At 45.3% G+C, this 19,685-nt stretch overlaps 1 protein-coding gene across 4 annotated transcripts in view; it reads right to left on the reverse strand.

The window, feature by feature from the left end:
- Nucleotides 1–19,685, reverse strand: part of ANKRD28 (ankyrin repeat domain 28) — an 805,300-nt gene that overhangs the window by 133,502 nt on the left and 652,113 nt on the right. For all 4 annotated transcript variants that reach the window (XM_029589217.1, XM_029589218.1, XM_029589216.1 and 1 more), the window contains one exon: nucleotides 12,235–12,380. In XM_029589217.1, coding sequence (XP_029445077.1) covers nucleotides 12,235–12,380 — 146 coding nt within the window. The remainder of the gene's footprint in view (nucleotides 1–12,234; nucleotides 12,381–19,685) is intronic.

Raw genomic sequence — 19,685 nt, forward strand, 5'->3', positions numbered from 1 at the left:
TGTGCACCATACTGTAAACTTCTTCCATTTGGAATGATAAGACTTTCTCGTGGAAGGCTTTCGTGAAGCTACCAGGACTCGGGACACCGACTCTGAAAGGTTAAGAGGTTGGAGTATTAACCTTTCAACATCCAGGCAGTCAGAGATAGGGCCTGGAGGTTGGGGTGGCGCAGGCATCCGTTGTTCTGAGTTATCAGAAGCGGATCCTTCCCCAGAGGAATGTGGCGGCTTACTGATAAATCCTGGAGAATTGGAAACCACACCTGGCGTGGCCAGTGAGAGGCTTTCAGAATTATTACGCCCTTGTCCTCCCGTAACTTCACAAGAATCTTCGATATGAGTGGAAATGGAGGGCATGCATAGAGGAGACCGCTGGCCCACGAGAGGGCGAAAGCGTCTCTCGTTTGCGAGTGGTGGCTGCAAATGAGGGAGCAGAAGTTTTCTACTTTGCGGTTGTGAACTGACACAAAGAGGTCTATGTGAGGGTAACCCCAATGTTCGAATATTGTGTCCGCTACTGTGAGGTTGAGAGACCACTCGTGCGGAAGAAACGTGCGGCTCAACTTGTCCACCAACACATTGCCACCGGCAAGTAGGTGGCTGTGAGGTACATCGAGTGGGAAAGGGCCCACGCCCATATCTGTGCAGCTTCCTGACACAGGAGGTAGGTGCCCGTTCCCCCTTGCTTGTTGATGTGCCACATCACCACCTGGTTGTCAGCTTGAATCAGGATGGTCTTGTTTGAGAGGCAATCCTGAAGGACTCTGAGGGCATATCTGATTGCCCGAAGCTCCAGGAAATGTATCTGATGTTGGCTTCCTCTGGAGACCAGGTTCCCTGAGTCTGCAGGTTGCCGACATGAGCACCCCACCCTAGGTTGGAGGCGTCTGTTGTCAAGGTAATTTGAAATGGAAATGGAAGGCCTTGAGTTAGATTGGAATGTTTCATCCACCAGGCCAGCGATAGTCAGAGCTGTGGGGTAATGTGAACAATACTGGACATTGGCTAACAAGCTTGAACCCACTGGGATTTTTGGGTCAACTGCATAACTCGCATGGCTAGGCGGGCCATCGGAGTGACATGCACCGAGGATGCCATGCGGCCTAGCAGTATAAGGAAGTGACGAGCAGTTGAGGATACTTGAGTTTGTAAAAGATGTGCCAGAGAAGCCAGGGTGAAAGTTCGATCCTGAGGGAGGAAGGCTTTCGCCTGTATAGTGTCTAGGTCGGCCCCTATAAAAGATAGGGTTTGGGATGGAACTATCTTGGATTTGGGATAGTTGATTAGAAACCCTAAGGCGATCAGGGTATGGAGAGTGAGACGCAAGGACGCCAATGCAGCTTGCTGAGTTGCTGGTTCGACACCCTGACTCCTGAGGAAGGCTGCGACTACCACGAGGCACTTGGTGAATACTTGTGGAGCAGATGCCAGGCCGAATGGCAGTACACGGTACTGGAAGTGACGCGGGCCTACCAGGAATAGCAGGAATTTGCGATGAGATGGAATAATTGAGGTGTGTGTGTGTATTCATCCTGGAGATCTAGAGAGCATAGCCAACCTCCTTTTTGAAGAAGAGGAAGTAGAAACCCCAAGGTTACCATCTTTAACTTCTTTCTTTGGAGATGCTTGTTTAGGGCGCGAAGGTCCAGAATTGGACGAACGCCACCTGACATTTTTGGGATGAGGAAACACCGGGAATAGAACCCCTGCCCCCATTGGGAGAGGGGCACTGGTTCTATTGCCCGGGACTGGAGAAGGGTTTATACCTCCTGTTCCACACGTCAGCCGAGTTGGGGAGTCTGCCGGTACAGTCAGGAAGTTGAGGTGGTAACCCTGAGTGACTACTGCAAGTACCCACTGATCGGTGGTGATTGTGTGCCAAGTGTTGGTGAAGTGACCCAACCGACCGCCGCCCGGTACTGATGGAAGAGGAGGCTGGCTTATGCTCTCCAGGAAGGAGTCAAAACCCTGATGCTGGTCCTGGCTGAAGAGCAGGTTGGGTCTTCTGAGGTCGGGACTGCCTGGACTGACCTTTTTGATAAGGTTTGGAAGGGTGACCTCGGGAAGCCGGAGGATAATACCTTCTTGGTTTGTAGGCCGGTCGCTTAAGGTCTCGCCTGAATGTCCTCTTGGAGGTGGACGAGAAAAGAAAATTATTTCTCACCTGCTAATTTTCGTTCCTGTAGTACCAAGGATCAGTCCAGACAGTGGTTATTATCCCTGTCCAGCAGATGGAGTCAGAACAAAAATTCCAAAGGGGCGGTCCTATATGACCTCATCCCCTGAGCCTCAATCCTCAGTAACTAGACTTACAAAGCCAAGAAGAGAAGAGACAGAGGGATCAAGAACTGAACATATAGAAGAAAATACTGAAAATTCAGAACTTTGTATAACGTTAAAATAAGTAAAAACTTGAAACTTGCAAACCAGAAAACTGTTCAAGTAAAAAACCCTGGAGCCCCAAGGTATCTTGTAGTATACAGAAAAGTATAGAGAAAAAAAGAGCAGAGGCGTATCCCAAAAACCATCCACAAACAACAGGGAGGGCGTCTGGACTGATCCTTGGTACTACAGGAACGAAAATTAGCAGGTGAGAAATAATTTTCTTTTCCCTGTACGTACCAGGATCAGTCCAGACAGTGGGATGTACCAAAGCTTCCCTACACTGGGTGGGCCGATGAAAGCCCTGCTCTAAGAACACTATCGCCGAAGGACCCAAAAACAGGGGCCCGCACATCCAAACGATAGTGCCTAGAGAAAGTATGGAGAGACTTCCAGGTGGCCGCCCGGCAAATCTCCTGTGTCGAAACAGAAGAGTTTTCTGCCCACGAAGCAGCCTGCGCCCGAAGGGAGTGTGCCTTAACTGCTAGCGGAGGTTGACGTCCAACCCCTATATACGCTGAGGAAATTGCAGATTTCAACCATCTAGCAATGGTGGCCTTGGACGCCTTGTGCCCCTTTCTAGGGCCTGACCAAAGAACGAATAGATGATCGGAGAGACGGAACTCATTGGTGACCGTCAAATATTGCATGAGACATCTCCTAACGTCCAAAACCCGTAGGTGTCTTGGTTCCGTCGCCGCGAAAGAGGGAAGTTCTAGCGATTGATTTAAATGAAAGGAAGATACAACCTTAGGAAGGAAGGAAGGTACCGTTCTCAACGAAACTCCGTCATCGGAGAATCGCAGAAAAGGTTCTCGGCAGGAAAGAGCCTGTAATTCTGAGATACGCCGAGCTGAACTAATTGCCACTAGAAAAATAGACTTAAGTGTGAGATCCTTAAGAGTGACAGCCTTTAACGGCTCGAAAGGTGCCTCACCCAGAGCCCGGAGAACCAAGTTAAGATTCCAGGACGGACAAGGCGGTCTAGACGGAGGCTTCAGTTGTCTCACCCCCTTGAGAAAACGAGTAATATCTGGGTGCGAAGAGATATGAGCATCTTTACCATTGTAAAGCAGAGCTCCCAACGCAGACACCTGAAGCCTAATGGAGTTGTAGGCTAAACCCATCTCCAGACCTGACTGAAGGAAATCCAAGATCTGAGCCACCGATGCACTTCCCGGAACAATGGAGCGAGCAACACACCAATCTTCAAAGACTTTCCAGACTCACGAACGTTACGGAGGTCGACGTCTTTCTGGCATGCAGAAGGGTGGAAATCACCGATTCCGGATATCCCCGACGCCTCAGTTTGCGCCTTTCAAAAGCCAGGCCGCAAGACAAAAGCGATCGGCCTCCTTGAAAAATATGGGTCCCTGTCTGAGAAGACGAGGTAGATGACCGAGACGTAATGGACCGTCGCGTGCTAGATGGAGAAGATCTGCGAACCAGGGACGACGTGGCCACTCCGGGGCTACCAGAACCACCGGACCTGGATGAGACTCTATTTGACGGAGCACCTTCCCCACCAGGGGCCATGGAGGAAAGACATATAGAAGTACGTGCCTGGGCCACGGTAGAACCAGAGCATCGACTCCTTCCGCGCCGTGTTCTCGTCTGCGACTGAAGAAGCGAGGAGCTTTTGTGTTTTTCGCTGTGGCCATGAGATCCATGTGAGGTTTCCCCCAACGGCACTCTATCAGATCCATCGCGTTCAAGGATAGTTCCCACTCTCCGGGATCCAGACGCTGGCGACTTAGGAAGTCCGCTTCTACGTTGTCCACGCCTGCTATGTGAGAAGCCGCTAGTCGAAGCAAGTGGCGCTCTGCCCACTGCATCAGCTGCTCTGCTTCCCACGCTACCAGCCGACTTCTTGTTCCTCCCTGCCGGTTGACGTACGATACCGTAGTGGCATTGTCTGACAGTATTCTGACGGCTTTCTGACGGACTAGCGGTAGAAACCCCTTCAGGGCAAGCCTGACTGCTCTGGTCTCCAGACGATTGATGGGCCACTGCCTCTGTTCCTGCGTCCAAGTGCCCTGGATGGAGCTCGCCTGACAGACCGCTCCCCATCCGGTTAAGCTTGCATCCGTGGTGACCACTATCCAGTCCGGTGTCTCTAGAGAGACTCCTTTGGCTAGGCACTGAGGATCTAACCACCAACCGAGACTGAGCCGGGTGTCCGATGGAATCGGAAGGACCGCCTGGTAATCCTGTGAGACTGGCTTCCAACGAGACAGTAACGCCCTCTGCAAGGGTCGGAGATGAGCAAAAGCCCATGGGACTAGATCGATCGTGGATGCCATGGTCCCTAGTACTTGCAGGTAGTTCCAGGCTGTCGGATCCGATAGAGACATGAAACGCCGCACCTGCATCCTTAAGGCCTGTGCTCTTTCCAGCCTTAGGAACACTTTTCCTTCCCTCGTATCGAAATGGGCGCCCAGATAGTCCAATGACTGGGAGGGTATGAGATGACTCTTGTTGTAGTTGATTATCCAACCTAGTGACTGTAACAGAGAAACGACCCGGTTCACAGCTTGAAGTCCCTGGATCCGAGACTTCGCCCGTATGAGCCAATCGTCCAAATACGGGTGAACCATGATCCCTTCTCGGCGGAGAGCTGCCGCCACCACGACCATTACCTTTGTAAAAACCCGCGGTGCTGTTGCTAGACCAAACGGTAGAGCCTGGAATTGGAAATGTTGCCCCAGGATCTTGAATCGAAGAAATCTTTGGTAGTCCGAATGAATCGGAATGTGGAGGTACGCCTCCGTGAGATCTAAAGATGTGAGAAACTCTCCTTGATGAACCGCCGCTAACACTGAACGTAGAGTTTCCATGCGGAAACGAGGGACCCGTAGCGCTTTGTTGATCGACTTGAGATCCAGAATAGGACGGAACGTTCCCTCTTTCTTGGGAACCAAGAAATAGATGGAATAGTGGCCCCGACCCAACTCGTTGGCGGAAACCCGCCTTATTGCTCCCAACGCTATCAGGTGCTGCAGCGTCTGTTGAACAGCTGTCTGTTTTTGAGCGGAACCGCAAGGAGAGAAGAGAAATCTGTCCCTGGGGACGTGGACAAAATCCAATGCGTAACCGTGCCTTATGATATCCAGAACCCACTGATCCGACGTGATGGAGGCCCACTCTGTGTAAAAAAGAGCGAGCCGGCCTCCCACCCGAGGAGTCGGCTCGTGGGTCAATCTGGCATCATTGAGGTGGTTTCGGAACAGCTTGTGGTCCTGGAGCATCCTTGCCGGTTCTTCGTCCACGAAAGGACCGATTCCATCCCTGAGAACGATATGAAGGTGTCCGTGGTGCTTGCTGTTATCTATTTGTCCGTGCACGACGCTGGTTCCGGGAACGATTTCTAGAGAAACTGAACGACCTGGAAGCACGTGGTCTATCTTCTGGAAGCTTATGCACAGCATTCTCATTAAGCGATTTAATAATTTGATCCAAATCCTCTCCAAAAAGAAACTTACCCTTAAAAGGCAAAGAACCAAGACGTGTCTTGGAGGAAGAATCCGCCGACCAATTACGTAACCACAAAAGACGACGCGCCGAAACAGCAGCTACCATGGATCTAGATAGGACTCGGAGGAGATCATACAGAGCGTCCGCCCCATAAGCCATCACAGACTCTATCTGCCTGCTGAGCCTCGGAGTCTGGAAGATCCTGAGAGGTGAGTAATTGTTGAACCCACCGGAGACCCGCTCTTTGCGCCAGAGCGCTACAGATTGCCGCTCGTACCCCAAGTGCTGAAACCTCGAAGATACGCTTGAGGAGAACTTCCAGCTTTCGATCCTGTAGGTCCTTTAAAGCTGTACCGCCCGTTACCGGTATAGTTGTACTCTTAGTGACCGCCGAGACAGCCGAGTCAACCGCAGGGACCTTAAGAAGTTCCAGAAAATCCAATGGAAGAGGATAAAGCTTTTCCATGGCTCTGCTAACTCTGAGGGAAGCGTCTGGTTTGTCCCATTCACCTGAAATTAATTGCAAGAAGCTGGGATGGGTCGGAAAAGCTTTCGCTTGAGGTCTGAGTCCTGCTAAGAGAGGGTCTCCCTTTCTTATTTTTGGATCAGTAGGCATTGGGTCCGGGGGAGGATCAATGTCCATCTCCTGAAGAATATGCGGGATAAGACCCTCTAACTCATCCGCCTGAAATATACGGAGAACCCTGGGATCATCACCCTCCATTTGAGTGGATAGAGCGAGGTCATCCCCAGCTGTATCCTGAGTCGTGTCCCCTTGTGGGAGCGCAGGAGGAGCCCGTGGAGGACCTATGGTCGCAGTAGTTTGAGTTAGTGGTAATGTAATGGGCTGTACACTCCGTTGCGTGGGAGAATTAGACAAGGAGATGTCTAAACGCGGCAGTTTGGGAGGAGGGGGACCCAGACCAATACCCATAGCCTGACTGGAACTTTGCAAAAAAGCCCGGTGCATCAAAAGAACAAATTCCGGAGAAAAAGCGGGTAAACCCAGAGGAGGACCCCCTGGAACCTCCGCAACTGAAAACCTGCCATCCGTGTGAGACGGGGGCGGTAAAATTGCCGGTTGCTTCGAGACTTGAACAGCTGTTTCCTCTCCGTCCGAAATATCAGCGTCGTCTCCTGACAACAAAATGGCCGCCGTTCCCGCGCTCCGCGGGAATGGAGCCTGCCGCTGACTAGAAACAGCTTCATCTGTTAGGTCTCCTGTGCCTTCCCCTTGCGGCGAGCTAACTTCACCGGCAGTGAGGCAGGTCGAACATCTGCCGTCCATAGAAAAACGGCTTCCTTGACGACCGCAAATAATACAATTATGGGGTCTCGACATGAGGAGAAAATATCTGCTCACGGTAAGGCAGGAAACAGTCTGAGCGGTAAACGGAGGAAACTGAAAACCTGGCGAATCGCGTCCACGACGCTCGAGTCGCCTTCCCTCCCTCTCACTGACCCAAAGAAAACCCTGGCGGAAAACCTTCCAGCGGTTAGCGGCCCCGGGGAATGCGCTTCGCGGGGCCGCGGGTCAGTGCTGAAAACGAAACAGTCAGAGGGAGGGGGTCAGAGGAGCGCAGTCAGGAGCCCTGACAGGACCTCAAAAAAGTGAAAATTCAAACCTCCAGTGCCGAAAACGGCAAGAGGAAGAAATAATCTGTAAGTAAAAAATAACACTTACCCAAATAGAAGAAAGAAAGAAAGGAAAACTGAGAAAACAGCTAGTCAGCAAGTTCCTGTAGACTCTCCGGTCTCAAAAAAAAAAATACTGTGAGAACAGAAAACAGGCTAACTAAAAATTCTCAATCCTTCTCTTATATATATATATTTTTTTTTATTATTCTTGATCCCTCCAAGAAAACAGGAAAAACCTGAAAACCTGCACTGGGGACTAGCAAGTCCCGTGCTCAATCTGCTGGAGTCAGAAATTACTGAGGATTGAGGCTCAGGGGATGAGGTCATATAGGACCGCCCCTTTGGAATTTTTGTTCTGACTCCATCTGCTGGACAGGGATAATAACCACTGTCTGGACTGATCCTGGTACGTACAGGGAACTCAGCTGTGCCACAGTCTCCTGAATTTTGTCTCCGAAGAGATTATCCCCAGCACATGGCAGGTCAACCAACCTGACCTGTACCTCTGGTCTGAGGTCGGAGGATTTCAACCAGGCCCACCTTCTTGCACTAATCCCCGCTGCGGACACCCTAGAGGCAGTGTCAAATATGTTGTACGCAGCGCGGACCTCATGCTTACCAGCATCCAGGCCTTTCTGAGCTAGAGCATTAAGGTCATCCTGGAATTGGTCAGGTAAAGATTCAGAGAAATCCTGTATCTTCTTAAAAAAGTTTCTGTTATACTGGGTCATGTACAACTGGTAGGAAGCAATGTGAGATATAAGCATTGAGCCATGAAAAACCTGTCTGCCAAAAGTATCTAGGGATTTCTGTTTCTTTCCTGGAGATATGGAGGAATGAGGTTTGGAACGTCGTGCCTTTTTCTGGGCTGATTCCACAACCACAGAGTGATGATCCAGTTGTGATCTTTGAAACCCAGGAGCTGACTGCACAAGATAGGTGGCATCTGTCTTACGGTTGACAGGTGGAACTGAACCTAGATGCTCCCAATTTCTCTTTAGCAGGTCAATTAGTATTTCATGAATGGGAAATGACATGATTTCCTTAGGAGCATCAAGAAACTGGAGTACTTCCAGCATTTTGTGCCTTGAATCTTCTTCTGTCTGAAGCTGAAATGGAATTGTTTCAGACATTTCTTCGATGAAGTTAATAAAGGACAGATCCTCTGGAGGAAAACGTCTTCTCACTTCAGGAGGGGAGGGCTCTGAAGGCAGATTATCGGTATCCTGGGAAGAATCATAAGGTTGATCACCAGCTCCCTGAGGATCTTCAGAAGGGAAAAAAGGCGTTAATCCCGAAGGACCAGGCCTAGGCATCGATGGTATCGGAGGTGACACCGATGGAACCGGCGACCGATGGATGAGTCGGTGGTAGAATTCCAGATGGCAGTATGGGTAACGGTGTTTCCTCGTCTTCTGATGATACAGGTATCGGCATCGAAGGAAGAGGACATACCGGTGTTTTCGGTTCTATCTGTGGAAGGGCACCGAGCAACGCATCCAATCTACCCAGTAGTGGTGCGAGCGCCATGGGAATCGGATTGGTGACCGGCTTGGACATTAGTATTGGCATCGATGAAGGCTGGAAGTCCTGCAGTGCTTTACCAATGGCCTCTTGGATCATCCGATCCAATTCCTTGCGGAAGCCTAGGGTGGAGAACCCCAGCACCAGAGTAGGAGGCAGCAGTGGGGTAGCCGAAGGGTCCACCGGCAAAAGTGGAGTCGCGGCTCCCTGCACCGATGAAGGTGGGGAACGCCTCGGTGACACGGTCACAGAGGAGGATGGGGACTTCCCTGGACGGGATTTTTTTTTGTCGGTGGCTCTGTTGACGCCGATGCCAAGGACTTGCCTGGTTCGGCGGACTCAGCCTTCCAATGCCGGTGTCGACGTTTTTCACGATGTTCTCCTCGGTTCTTTTCCTGAGGTGAAGAGGAAGAAGTCGACACCTTCGGAGTAGTATATGCCGGTCGGGCAGCACTGGTGTCCCATTGCTGACGAGAGGTCGAAGGCACTGGCTCAGATGAAGCGGTCGATGGAGTCGGGAGTTTTGAATGAAAATGAAACTCCATCTTCTCCAAACGGGTTTTGCGGCCCGTTGGCGTCATCTGGGCACATTTGGTGCAAGTTAGGTTATCATGGTAGGACCCCAAGCACAATACACAAACTCTATGCGGGTCTGTGATGGACATTGTCCGAGGACAATCGGGGCACCGACGAAAACCCGACGCCATGGCTTCAACAAACATTTTAGCCTCAGTGCAGTCGTTGGCCGGTAGACCCCAAAGGGAAAACTCGACAGGAATCGACCGCAAACTAGGGTAAAACCTTACCTTTCGACCACAGAGTACAGATATTGATAGGGGGTCCCCTATGGGGTAGAATGTTTTTGAAAATTTTTAAAGAAGTTCTGTGAGGAAAATTCCTGTCAGGAATCTCAAGATAGCTCCTTAACCCGCGTGGCTACTGCTGAGTGGAAAAAAAAGAGACTGAAGGGGGACCCCTGCTGGATGCAGGGTCGGTGTGTTGCTGGGCATGCCCAGTAGGTGCCAGTCAAAGTTCTAGATTGGGCTCCATCCTGTTGATGTCACCCATATGTGAGGACTACCATCCTGCTTGTCCTGTGAGAAATAATGAATTGTGTCTTTGAAAATTTACTTTAAGAGCATACTGGTTTGCAATAAACATACTTTCTGGAACAAGCTGTGCAAGTGTCATTTGTAATCCATACAAATTTGCTGACTTTTTAGGGGGTCGAATACTTTTGTAAGTCACTGTATTTGATCATTACAATAAAGCTTTAGGGAACCAAAAACGTAATTGTAATAGCCACTTAAAAACTTAAGTGAAATAACCACTTATTACCGGCATTAATAGCACAGAATCTATTTAATGCTTGGGTATTTGCCAGGTACTTGTATCCCAGATTGGCCACTGTTCAAAACAGGATGCTGTGCTTGATGGATCTTCGGTCTGACCCTATATGACAACTTGTGTACCACTAATTATACTGGATTTTTTTTTAAATGCTGACAATGTGTACAGCTCTATTATGTGTGTTTAGCCTCAGTCTGAAATATTATCGCTAAAAGTAAAACTTCAGTTAACCAGAAAGCAGTTCTATCAGGACTTAATTTAGCAACTCAAATATATTCGGTTTGTAAAAATAAATTAAAATACAGCCTCCCCACTCCCCCAGAATCTAGGCCAATTAAAACATATGTTCAGTAAAAGTACAAAAAAGCTATTACCAACTGTACTGCTGTATTCTGAGTAGACGAACAATTTTTATCCTTATTTAATAACCCTTTAAATGCAAATTTCAAAACTTTCTGATCCATAGGAACAAACATATGATTTCCAAAACATTTTGCTTGATTGATTTATGGGTCTGTAATAAGTGTCAAACCTGTCCCACTAATTTCAAGCCTATTACAATGTAGCCTGTTAATATTGGCACATAGAACAATTTTCATTTAGTCCTGGGGGAATTCTGAGCTACTATGGAGCGCAGAATTTGCGCAAAATTCCCTCCCTGCACAGAATTGCCATTTTTGGCAATTCTGCACAGAAAATAGCAGAGGAGATCCTGGCATGCCGTGAATGGAGCGTGTCCCGTGTGCTGCGGAATGTGCTCCATTCACGGTGAAGATGAAGGCCCCCGTGTGCTGCGGAGTGTACTCCGCTCGCGGCAAAAATGGAAGGCCCCGGTAAGAGAGAATGTGTGTGTGAGAGGGAGGAGAGGAGAGGGGAAGGGGAGGGTGAGAGAGCAGGAGGGTGTGAGAGAGAGCATGGGAGGGGGATGCTTGAGTGTGGGTTTCAGAGAGAGGGAGCCTATACGAGGAGATTATGAAGGAGTGTGTATGTGTGAAAGAGATTGGGAGCTCGTGTGTATGAAAAAGGAATCGTGTGTATGTGAGGATGCTAGCCTGTGTGAAGGGATTGTGCATGTGTAAGACAGAGCCTGTGTGAATGGGTTTGTGAGAGAGACACAAATAGCCTGTGTAAGGATGTATGTGTGCGAGAGAAAGGGAACTTGTGTATGCAAGAAAGAGGGACCCGTATGAGGGGATGTGTGTATGTGCGAGAAAGTGAGGGAGCCTGTATGAGGGTGTGTGTATGTGTATTAGAGAGAGGGAGCCTGTGTGTGAGAGAGGGAGGGACAGAGGGAGCCTGTGTGAGGGGCAGTACTGAGAATGGGGTCAAACTCTGGGACTGGCAATAGAGTGGAAGGGGCTGAGCCTAGAGGTGGAGTGGAGGGGAGAGATACTGGCAGATGGAGGAGTTGGGGCCTGAGTGAGCAAAGTGGCCAGGGGAGTAGGGAGAGCGAGTGGCAGGGACACACTTACCTGAATTTCTAGGGAAATTCTGCTCAAAATATTTAAAATTCTGCATCTTTACGTAATAACTTTTTTCTGTATTAATTTAAAATGAAATTACTTAAAGACTGTCATGTAAATTGTGTTATTTTGACCAATATAAAGTTTGCAGAATAAAGTTTTTGTGCGCAGATTTAAATTTTTTTGCGCAGAATTTCCCAGGAGTATTCATTGCTTTAGATTGACAGTTAAATCACTCATTTTTCTTTCTATTAAAGCCTTGGTTTTAATTGCATCAACAGACTATTTTCCTGGCACTGTCCTGATTTAAATACTTTATGAAATAGAACTAATGACTTCTCATTTACTAGGCTACAGACTGTATTGAAAAATACATCAAGGCAACAATTTTTTTTTTTTTTACCAACTGCATTAGTTTGTCCATTTTCTGCAGCCATCATTAGTGATGTCTTCCCAAAAGAATCAACAGCATTCACTTGCGCATTATGGCTGAGAAGAAGTTGTAAACATTCCACATGATCTGTGAAAGCTGCGGCATGGAGAGGTGTCCTGAAAAGCATTACACAAATTCACAAAACATTCATGAATACTTTGATATTGTGTCAAAATAATAATGTTTAATTACATGCCTTTCCTGTGGGATAACATTTCATAAAAACTATATAAAAAATAAATATTAATCTAATAGTGATAACATCAATATAAATACCATTAGCATATAATTGATCAATTTAAAAACAGATAAATTCAAGCATAAAATAGGGAAAAAAAAAAGGACAGTTATAAAACAGGAAAAAAAAAGGCTTATTTTAATTTTAAATCTATTAATTGCCTTTCCCAAATAGGCTACAAGGCAGTGTACAAAGAAAATACAATTGAACAAAATGAAACTGCTTAGCACATATACAAAGCGAGGCAATAATCCAAAGCTTTTAGCAAAAAGCCAGGCTGTGCATATTTTCCTGTACAGAAAAATGCTCTTTGCTTATATTCTATCAACTTAAAGATAGGAATCTCCAGTAAAATTTGTTGTGAAGAACTCAATGTTCGCTGAGGTTGATAGGCTCAGCAAATATTATAGGGAACACGTATGTATAATTCAAAAAAACAAACAGTAATTTAGAATCTATTCTCTGAGGCTGTTAGTACTGGTATATATGATCCCAGGGTTTTGTTCCTGTAATCAAACGAGCCATTGTTTTTCACACAAGTTGAAGCCTGTGTAATTGTCATTTTGGAAGCCCTACTACAAGAGAATTATAGTAATCATTAAGATTTAATATTAAAGCTTGAACAATAATTCACAGATGCACTTCACCTAAATAAGGGTGCAAATACTAAATATTCTATAAATGGTAGAAGCATGTCATTTATATGAAAAAGTTAACTCTAAAAGTAGTGGCGATTGTGGAAAATTAACTTCAGCATTCTGGTGACATCTGGGTGGCTTGCCAACTGGAAATCATGGGCCCACTAAAGAACTTTCTGCTGTAAACGCTAAGGAACAGGCTTCGCAGAAGGGAATATCACCATGGTAGCAATCACAATCTCGCAGGGTTAATATGACATGTCGTGGGGGCTACAGAAACAGGTTGTGAGTGAATTCCTCCTTTCGGTGCTTAAATCCTGAATAGCACTGATGTCCAGTTCTTGGTATCTGAGCCCCTCTTGGTAAGGGGTGTGAGTGGGGGCCACCAATGTAGAATAGCCTTAAATGAATTGTCTATAGTAGTTTGCGAACCCAAGGAAGCAATGCAGGGTGTTGAGGCCCACAGGCTGGGGCCATTCCCGGATGGCTTTCAACTTTTCCGACTCCATGCGAAGCCCTTGCCGGGAGATGATATATCCCAGGAATTGGAGTTTCTCCTGTTCAAAGGTACTTTCCTTTAACCTTACATAAAGATAGTGCTCATGGAGCCTCTAAAAGACTTGCTTCACATGACTTGTTCTTTTAGAGATTTAGAAAAGACTAGAATATCATTAAGATATACCACCACATGCGAATAGAGAATATCCTGAAAGATCTCATTGACCATAAATTGAAAGACTGTGGGGTCACTGCAGAACTCAATCACTATGTATTCATGATGTCTATCTCTGGTATTAAAGGTTGTGTTCCATTTGTTGCCCTCTCAGATTCTAATCAGATTGCAGGCTCCCTGTAGGTTCAGCTTGGTAAATATCTGCGCCCCTCAGAAGCTGTTGAAGAGCTCTGTGATCAAGGGAAGAGCATAATGGTTCTTCTTGGTAATAGTGTTGAGATCACAGTAGTTGATGCGGGATGTAGCGAGCAGTCCTTTTTCCCCATGAAAAAGAAGCTGTCCCCATCAGGTGACGAAGGGTGAGTTAACCTTCAGTCCAGATTTCTTTGATATATTTGGACATAGCCTTTGCTCCAGTGTGGACAGCGGGTATATTTACATTTTATTCATCTTTATGAATTGCCTAATACTAAAAACGACTAGGTGATAAACAAGAATGCAATCATAAAAAAATACCAATATAACACTAGAATAAAACAAATAAAATAAGAATAAAAATCATTAATGGAGAAAATCATAAAACATGATAATACAAGTAAAATAAATATAAACAGACACATAGCAAAATAAACAATATTTAAAATAAAAGTAGAAAGTTTAAAAATATGCTAGACTGAACATAAAAGCCTGTACTAGGGAGACTTCTTTCTCCATTGCGGCACCCATTCCATGGAACCTTCTTCCTTTTGACCTCATATCTTTAGAAGATGTTAAAAAATTTAAAACGGCATTTAAGGAATATCTGCTTCATCGTGCGTTTAATGATAAATGAGGCTGCATGAATGTTCTTAATCTGCTCATTAAAAGATATATGACGATTTATTAATTGAATATTCAATTTTTGGAATATGCTCTTATGTCTAAAATAGTAAATGTACCATTAATATTTGGTATTTTGCGGCTTGGTTTCTGTGAAGCTGAAATTTGTTGTTTGTATTCTATTTGGTTTTTATTATGTATGTATCCTTGTTTATCGCCTAGGCCTTGTTAAGTGTTAGGCGATTAATAAATTTTAATAAATGAAATGAAATGAAACTTGCTTTCTGCAATTTTTCACCGAGTCACATTGTCTGATATCTATTGGAAAAGAATTCCAGAGAGTGGGCCCAGCAATGGAAAAGGCACACTCATGGATCACATGTAATTGTGCGACTTTGGGTGATGAAATCTCAAGCTGACCATGTTGTGAAGCGCGCAAGACTCTGCTGGGTTGATAAAATTTCAGTATTGCATTGGCCCAGTGGCAGGTCTGGTCGTTGAGTAGTTTAAAAATCAACATTTCAGTCTTTATATCTCACTCTCTTATTAATTGGGAGTCAAAGTAATTTGATTAAAGTGGAGGCAATATGGTCCCTATGTTTTAATCCTGATAGCAGACGTGAAGCGGAGTTCAACAGCAGTAAAGTGAGAGAAATGTCTGTATATAGACTATTACGGTAATCAACAATGGGGAAAATAGATGCTTGTAGAACTGTACGGAATTCAGACAAGTATAAAAGATTCCTGAGACCTGCAAGGACACGAAGTCTATAGAATCCATGAGAAATGACCTGTTTTATTTGGGGACGAAAAGAAAGAGTGTTGTCTAAAATTATTCCAAGACCTTTAATACGACTCTTGATGGGAAAGGAGAGATTATCTAGAGCAGTAGTTCTCAACCAGTGTGTCGCCACACTTTCCAGTCCTCCTGCTGGCCCAGCTGCTCCTCTTGCTCCAGCGAAATGGAACTCTTCCTCTGCCCGGGCGGAACGCGGCAGGACAGCTGGAGTCAGTAGCACCAGCATGATCTCTTCTTCCTGCCCCCACAGCACGGAGGAGGAAGTAGAATGCAGCAGCTGCAAGCATGGGAAGAAGAGATCCTGTTAAGTCTCTGCAGAGTCAGCCCGAAGAAGATCAACAGCACCAGAGCTAAACGAGAATCAATGTCAGCCTCCGCGGTTGATGGGACATCTTTCTTGAGGCTGCAAGGGCTGGAACAGGAGGAGGCTGTTGCAGCCACTAGTTCGGTGGGGAGAGTGAGTGAGTGAGCATATGTTTTTGAGATCGTGTGTGTGTGTGTGTGACAGCATGTATCTAATTGTGTGATTAAGAACCTGTTTGTGTGAGAGCATGTGTGTAATTATGTGATTGAGAGCCTAAGTGAGAAAGAGCAAATGTGTAATTGTGTGAATGAGAGCTTATGTGAGAGAGAGAGAGCATGTGTGTGACTAGGGGAAAGAAATTGTCAAACACCACCTCCTCCTCCTCCTAATTTACAACAATCTCAGGGCACCTGGAAATCGAACGTTTCCAGTATGGAGAACAGAGCATTTTTAATCCTTATTTTTAATTATTGGAAATATTTTATTGGTATCTAGAAATTTTTTATATGAGTTTTTAATTACTGGATATTCCATTCATCAATTATTTTGAAATAATCTGTTCTTTTTATTAGTATGGTTTTAATGCTATTGATTTTATATTTCTTGCTTTATTTTATAAGGACTGGTGATTTCTCTTTTTCATTTGTGCACTGCATACAGAGACTCTGGGCTTGTTGTGGTTTCCAGTTCAGTTTTGTCTGCATGTTTCTATTTATGCTTAATGGTCTATTTATTCTGTTAGGTGAGGATCTGCATATGTGATTGAGGTGAGGTATTCTGCTGCATGTAGTTTCTGGGTAGGGCTCTACAGGAGCCTGGCTTGTTCCATTTTCCTAACAGAAGTATTGGAGTTTTAAGGCCTGGTGTAATATTTTCAGTGTTGCCTTTTCTTAGGTAAAGTGGTTACTGTTGTGTGCTGAAAGTTGATGCTGTTCTGGTATGGGAGGTTTACTATTTAAATAATTTAGGCTCGGAGAGAGTACTCTTTTTCCCTTGTGTCATTCTCAACAATAAGAGTAATCTGGAGCCTTTTTTATTTATTTTTTTTAATTTCTGCTGCAGATTGTAATGAGCAGTGTGTCATGCATGTGAGAACCATCTATCAGGTGTGTTCCGGCCGAAAAAAAAGTTGAGAACCACTGATCTAGAGTGAGGGTCTTTTCACTGAAAGAAGAGTAGGGGCTATGAACCACTAAGAATTGTGTTTTAGGTATGTTTAGTGAAAGTTTATTGTGCGTTAACTAGTTTTTTTATTGTACAAAAACAAATGTTAAAGATATTCAACAGTGTCCTGCCAAGATGAGCAAATATGAAGAACAAACTGTTTGTCACCGGCATATAGTTTATAGTAGTCAGAGTGGAGAGGATTTTGCAGATAGGAGATAAATAAATATTAAAAAGGTCGGAGGAAAGTGCAGATCCTTGAGAGGCAGCAGTTTTGATAAGAGAAAGAGCAGAAGATTCGTTTTTGAATTTGACAGATTAAGATTGATTAGACAGATATGACTGGAACCAAGTGAGAACAGTACCAGAAAGGTCATATTCTTGGAGGCAAAAAAGAGGAATGTCAGGATCGATGGTGTCAAAAGCAGAAGAAATGTCTAATGAGAGGAGAAGAAACTGTTGGCCTCTCCTTAAGGTGTATGTGAGGGAAAGTAATAGGAGCTCAGTACTTAGGGAGCGCCTGAAACTGTATTGGTGGGGATCTAGCAGATCAAGTTTCTCAAGATGATCACTTAACTGGCACAGAACAGTGGAATCAAGACATTTTGAAAAAATGGCAAAGCAGATATGGGTCTATAGTTGCTGGGATTGGTGGGATCCAGATTGCTTTTCTTGAGCAGTGGGCGGACTACTGCCCTTTATAAGGTTGAGGGAATAACATCCTCGCTAAGTGACAAATTGATTAGTTTAGAAAAAATTAGAGACAGTGTGTTTCTTGAGGCTTTGAAGAGGGAAGAAGGGCAGGGAAATAAAGGACACAAAGTGTCATTGGACTTAGCTATAAATTCCTCAACCTCAGTGGAGGAAACAAAGTCAAATCTTTCCCAGAGAGAAGTTTGGGGAGAGGGATTGGTATGCCTATTTGGAACCGACAAAAAAGAGGCAAATTTTTTCTATTTTTAGGTTAAAAAAGATGAGGAATGACTAAGCAGAGAGAGAATCAATGGGGACAGTTTGAGAGGGATATGGATTTGTTAGTCTATTGGCAATAGAAAATAACACTTTGGGTTTATATCCTACTTCACAAATTTGTTGAGAAAAATGTTTTTTCATAGCATGATTGGTAAGAGATTGATAATTGGTGAAAAGTGAGCGGAAGGCTTGAGCACGCTCAGAGGTAGAAGCCTTCCTCCAAAGGCGTTCTGCTCTCCTAAGATTTTGATGGGCAGTTTTAATAGGCGTAGACTTGAGCCAAGGTAGAGATTTGGTTATATTAAAATTGATAGTTTTTAGAGGAGCTATCTCATTGAGTACAGAGTATAAGGTGGAGTTCCACTGAAGTAACACATCAGAAAAATTTTCAAATGACAAGCTTGCAAGAAGAGGAGAGATATTTGTGTTCAATAGAGTGGCATCGATTGCCCCACGATGGGGACATGAAGCAGATGCCTGTGATGTGAGGTCTTTAGGGTAAGAAATGAAAAGGTGAAATTTAATTAAATAATGGTCAGACTATGCAAAGGGGAAATATTTAAAGTTTGTGAGCCGTGTGGATGAGTGGAATCATTGACAAACGTAAGGTCCAGAATGTGACCAAACTTGTGTGCAGGGGCCTGGATAATTTGATGCCATCCAAGAGAAAATAATATATGTAAAAACAGAGCACAACGGTTGGGGATGGGAGATTTATTGACATGTAAATTAAAATCACCTAGAACGACCATTTTATTTAAATCAAATCTGGAGAGTAATAGTTGATCAAAAAACGGCGATAGGTCAGTAAGAAAGAGTTTGGGCGGGGCATAGACTAAACAAATGGAAAAATGGTTTGAGGAGATAAAGCAGAGTTGCTTACATCATTGAATGGAGCCCTATCACGGAAAACTTTGCTGTCAAAGTTTCTACAACTTTTGACTGGCACACTGAGCATGTCCAGCATGCCATGATCCCTGCAGCCACAGGGGTCTCCCTTTAGTCTTATTTGTAGCAAAAGGTGTGAGCGAAAAAATAAAATAATAAAATATTTCGGACCCAACTCCGCGGGGTGGCGGGTAGGTTTCGTGAGGACTATATCCTGCTATCCTGGGAGAACACCTATTACAGGTAAGCAACTCTGCTTTCTCCCAGGACAAGCAGGATGGTAGCCCTCACATGTGGGTGATTAGCAAGCTACAGGCTGACTCATATTTGTGTGGACCAACAGCATACAACTTGTGAAACAGGCACAACAACTGGCATACTATTGGGAAAAATGAGGCAGCCTGAAAATCACAACATACTGGATGTGGAAGGACTTGATTATACTGGAAATAAGTTTTTCAAGACGGATTGGCCAAAGGCAGAGGCTTGACATCTTTCCTTGTCCAGACAGTAATGTGCTGCAAATGTGTGAAGAGAGCTCCATGTTGCAGCTTTGCATATGTCAGCAATCGGTACTGAACGATAGTGTGCTACTGAGGTTGCCATGGCTCTTACTGAGTGCGCATTCACTCGTCCCTGGAGAGGAAGGCCTATTTTTTCATAGCAGAATTCAATACAGTCTGTTAGCCAGTTGGAGAGAGTTTGTTTGCCCACTGCTACTCCTAGTCTGTTTTTGTCAAAAGAAACAAAGAGTTGGGTGGATTTCTTATGGACTGCAGTGCGGTCTAGGTAAAATGCAAGTGCACGTTTACAATCCAAGGTGTGTAAAACTCTCTCGCCCTGGTGAGAGTGAGGCCTTGGGAAAAATGTGGGCAAGACCATAGACTGATTCAAGTGGAAGGCAGTAACCACCTTGGGAAGGAAAT

Source organism: Rhinatrema bivittatum, chromosome 2 (assembly GCF_901001135.1).
Source record: "Rhinatrema bivittatum chromosome 2, aRhiBiv1.1, whole genome shotgun sequence".
NCBI lineage: Eukaryota > Metazoa > Chordata > Amphibia > Gymnophiona > Rhinatrematidae > Rhinatrema > Rhinatrema bivittatum.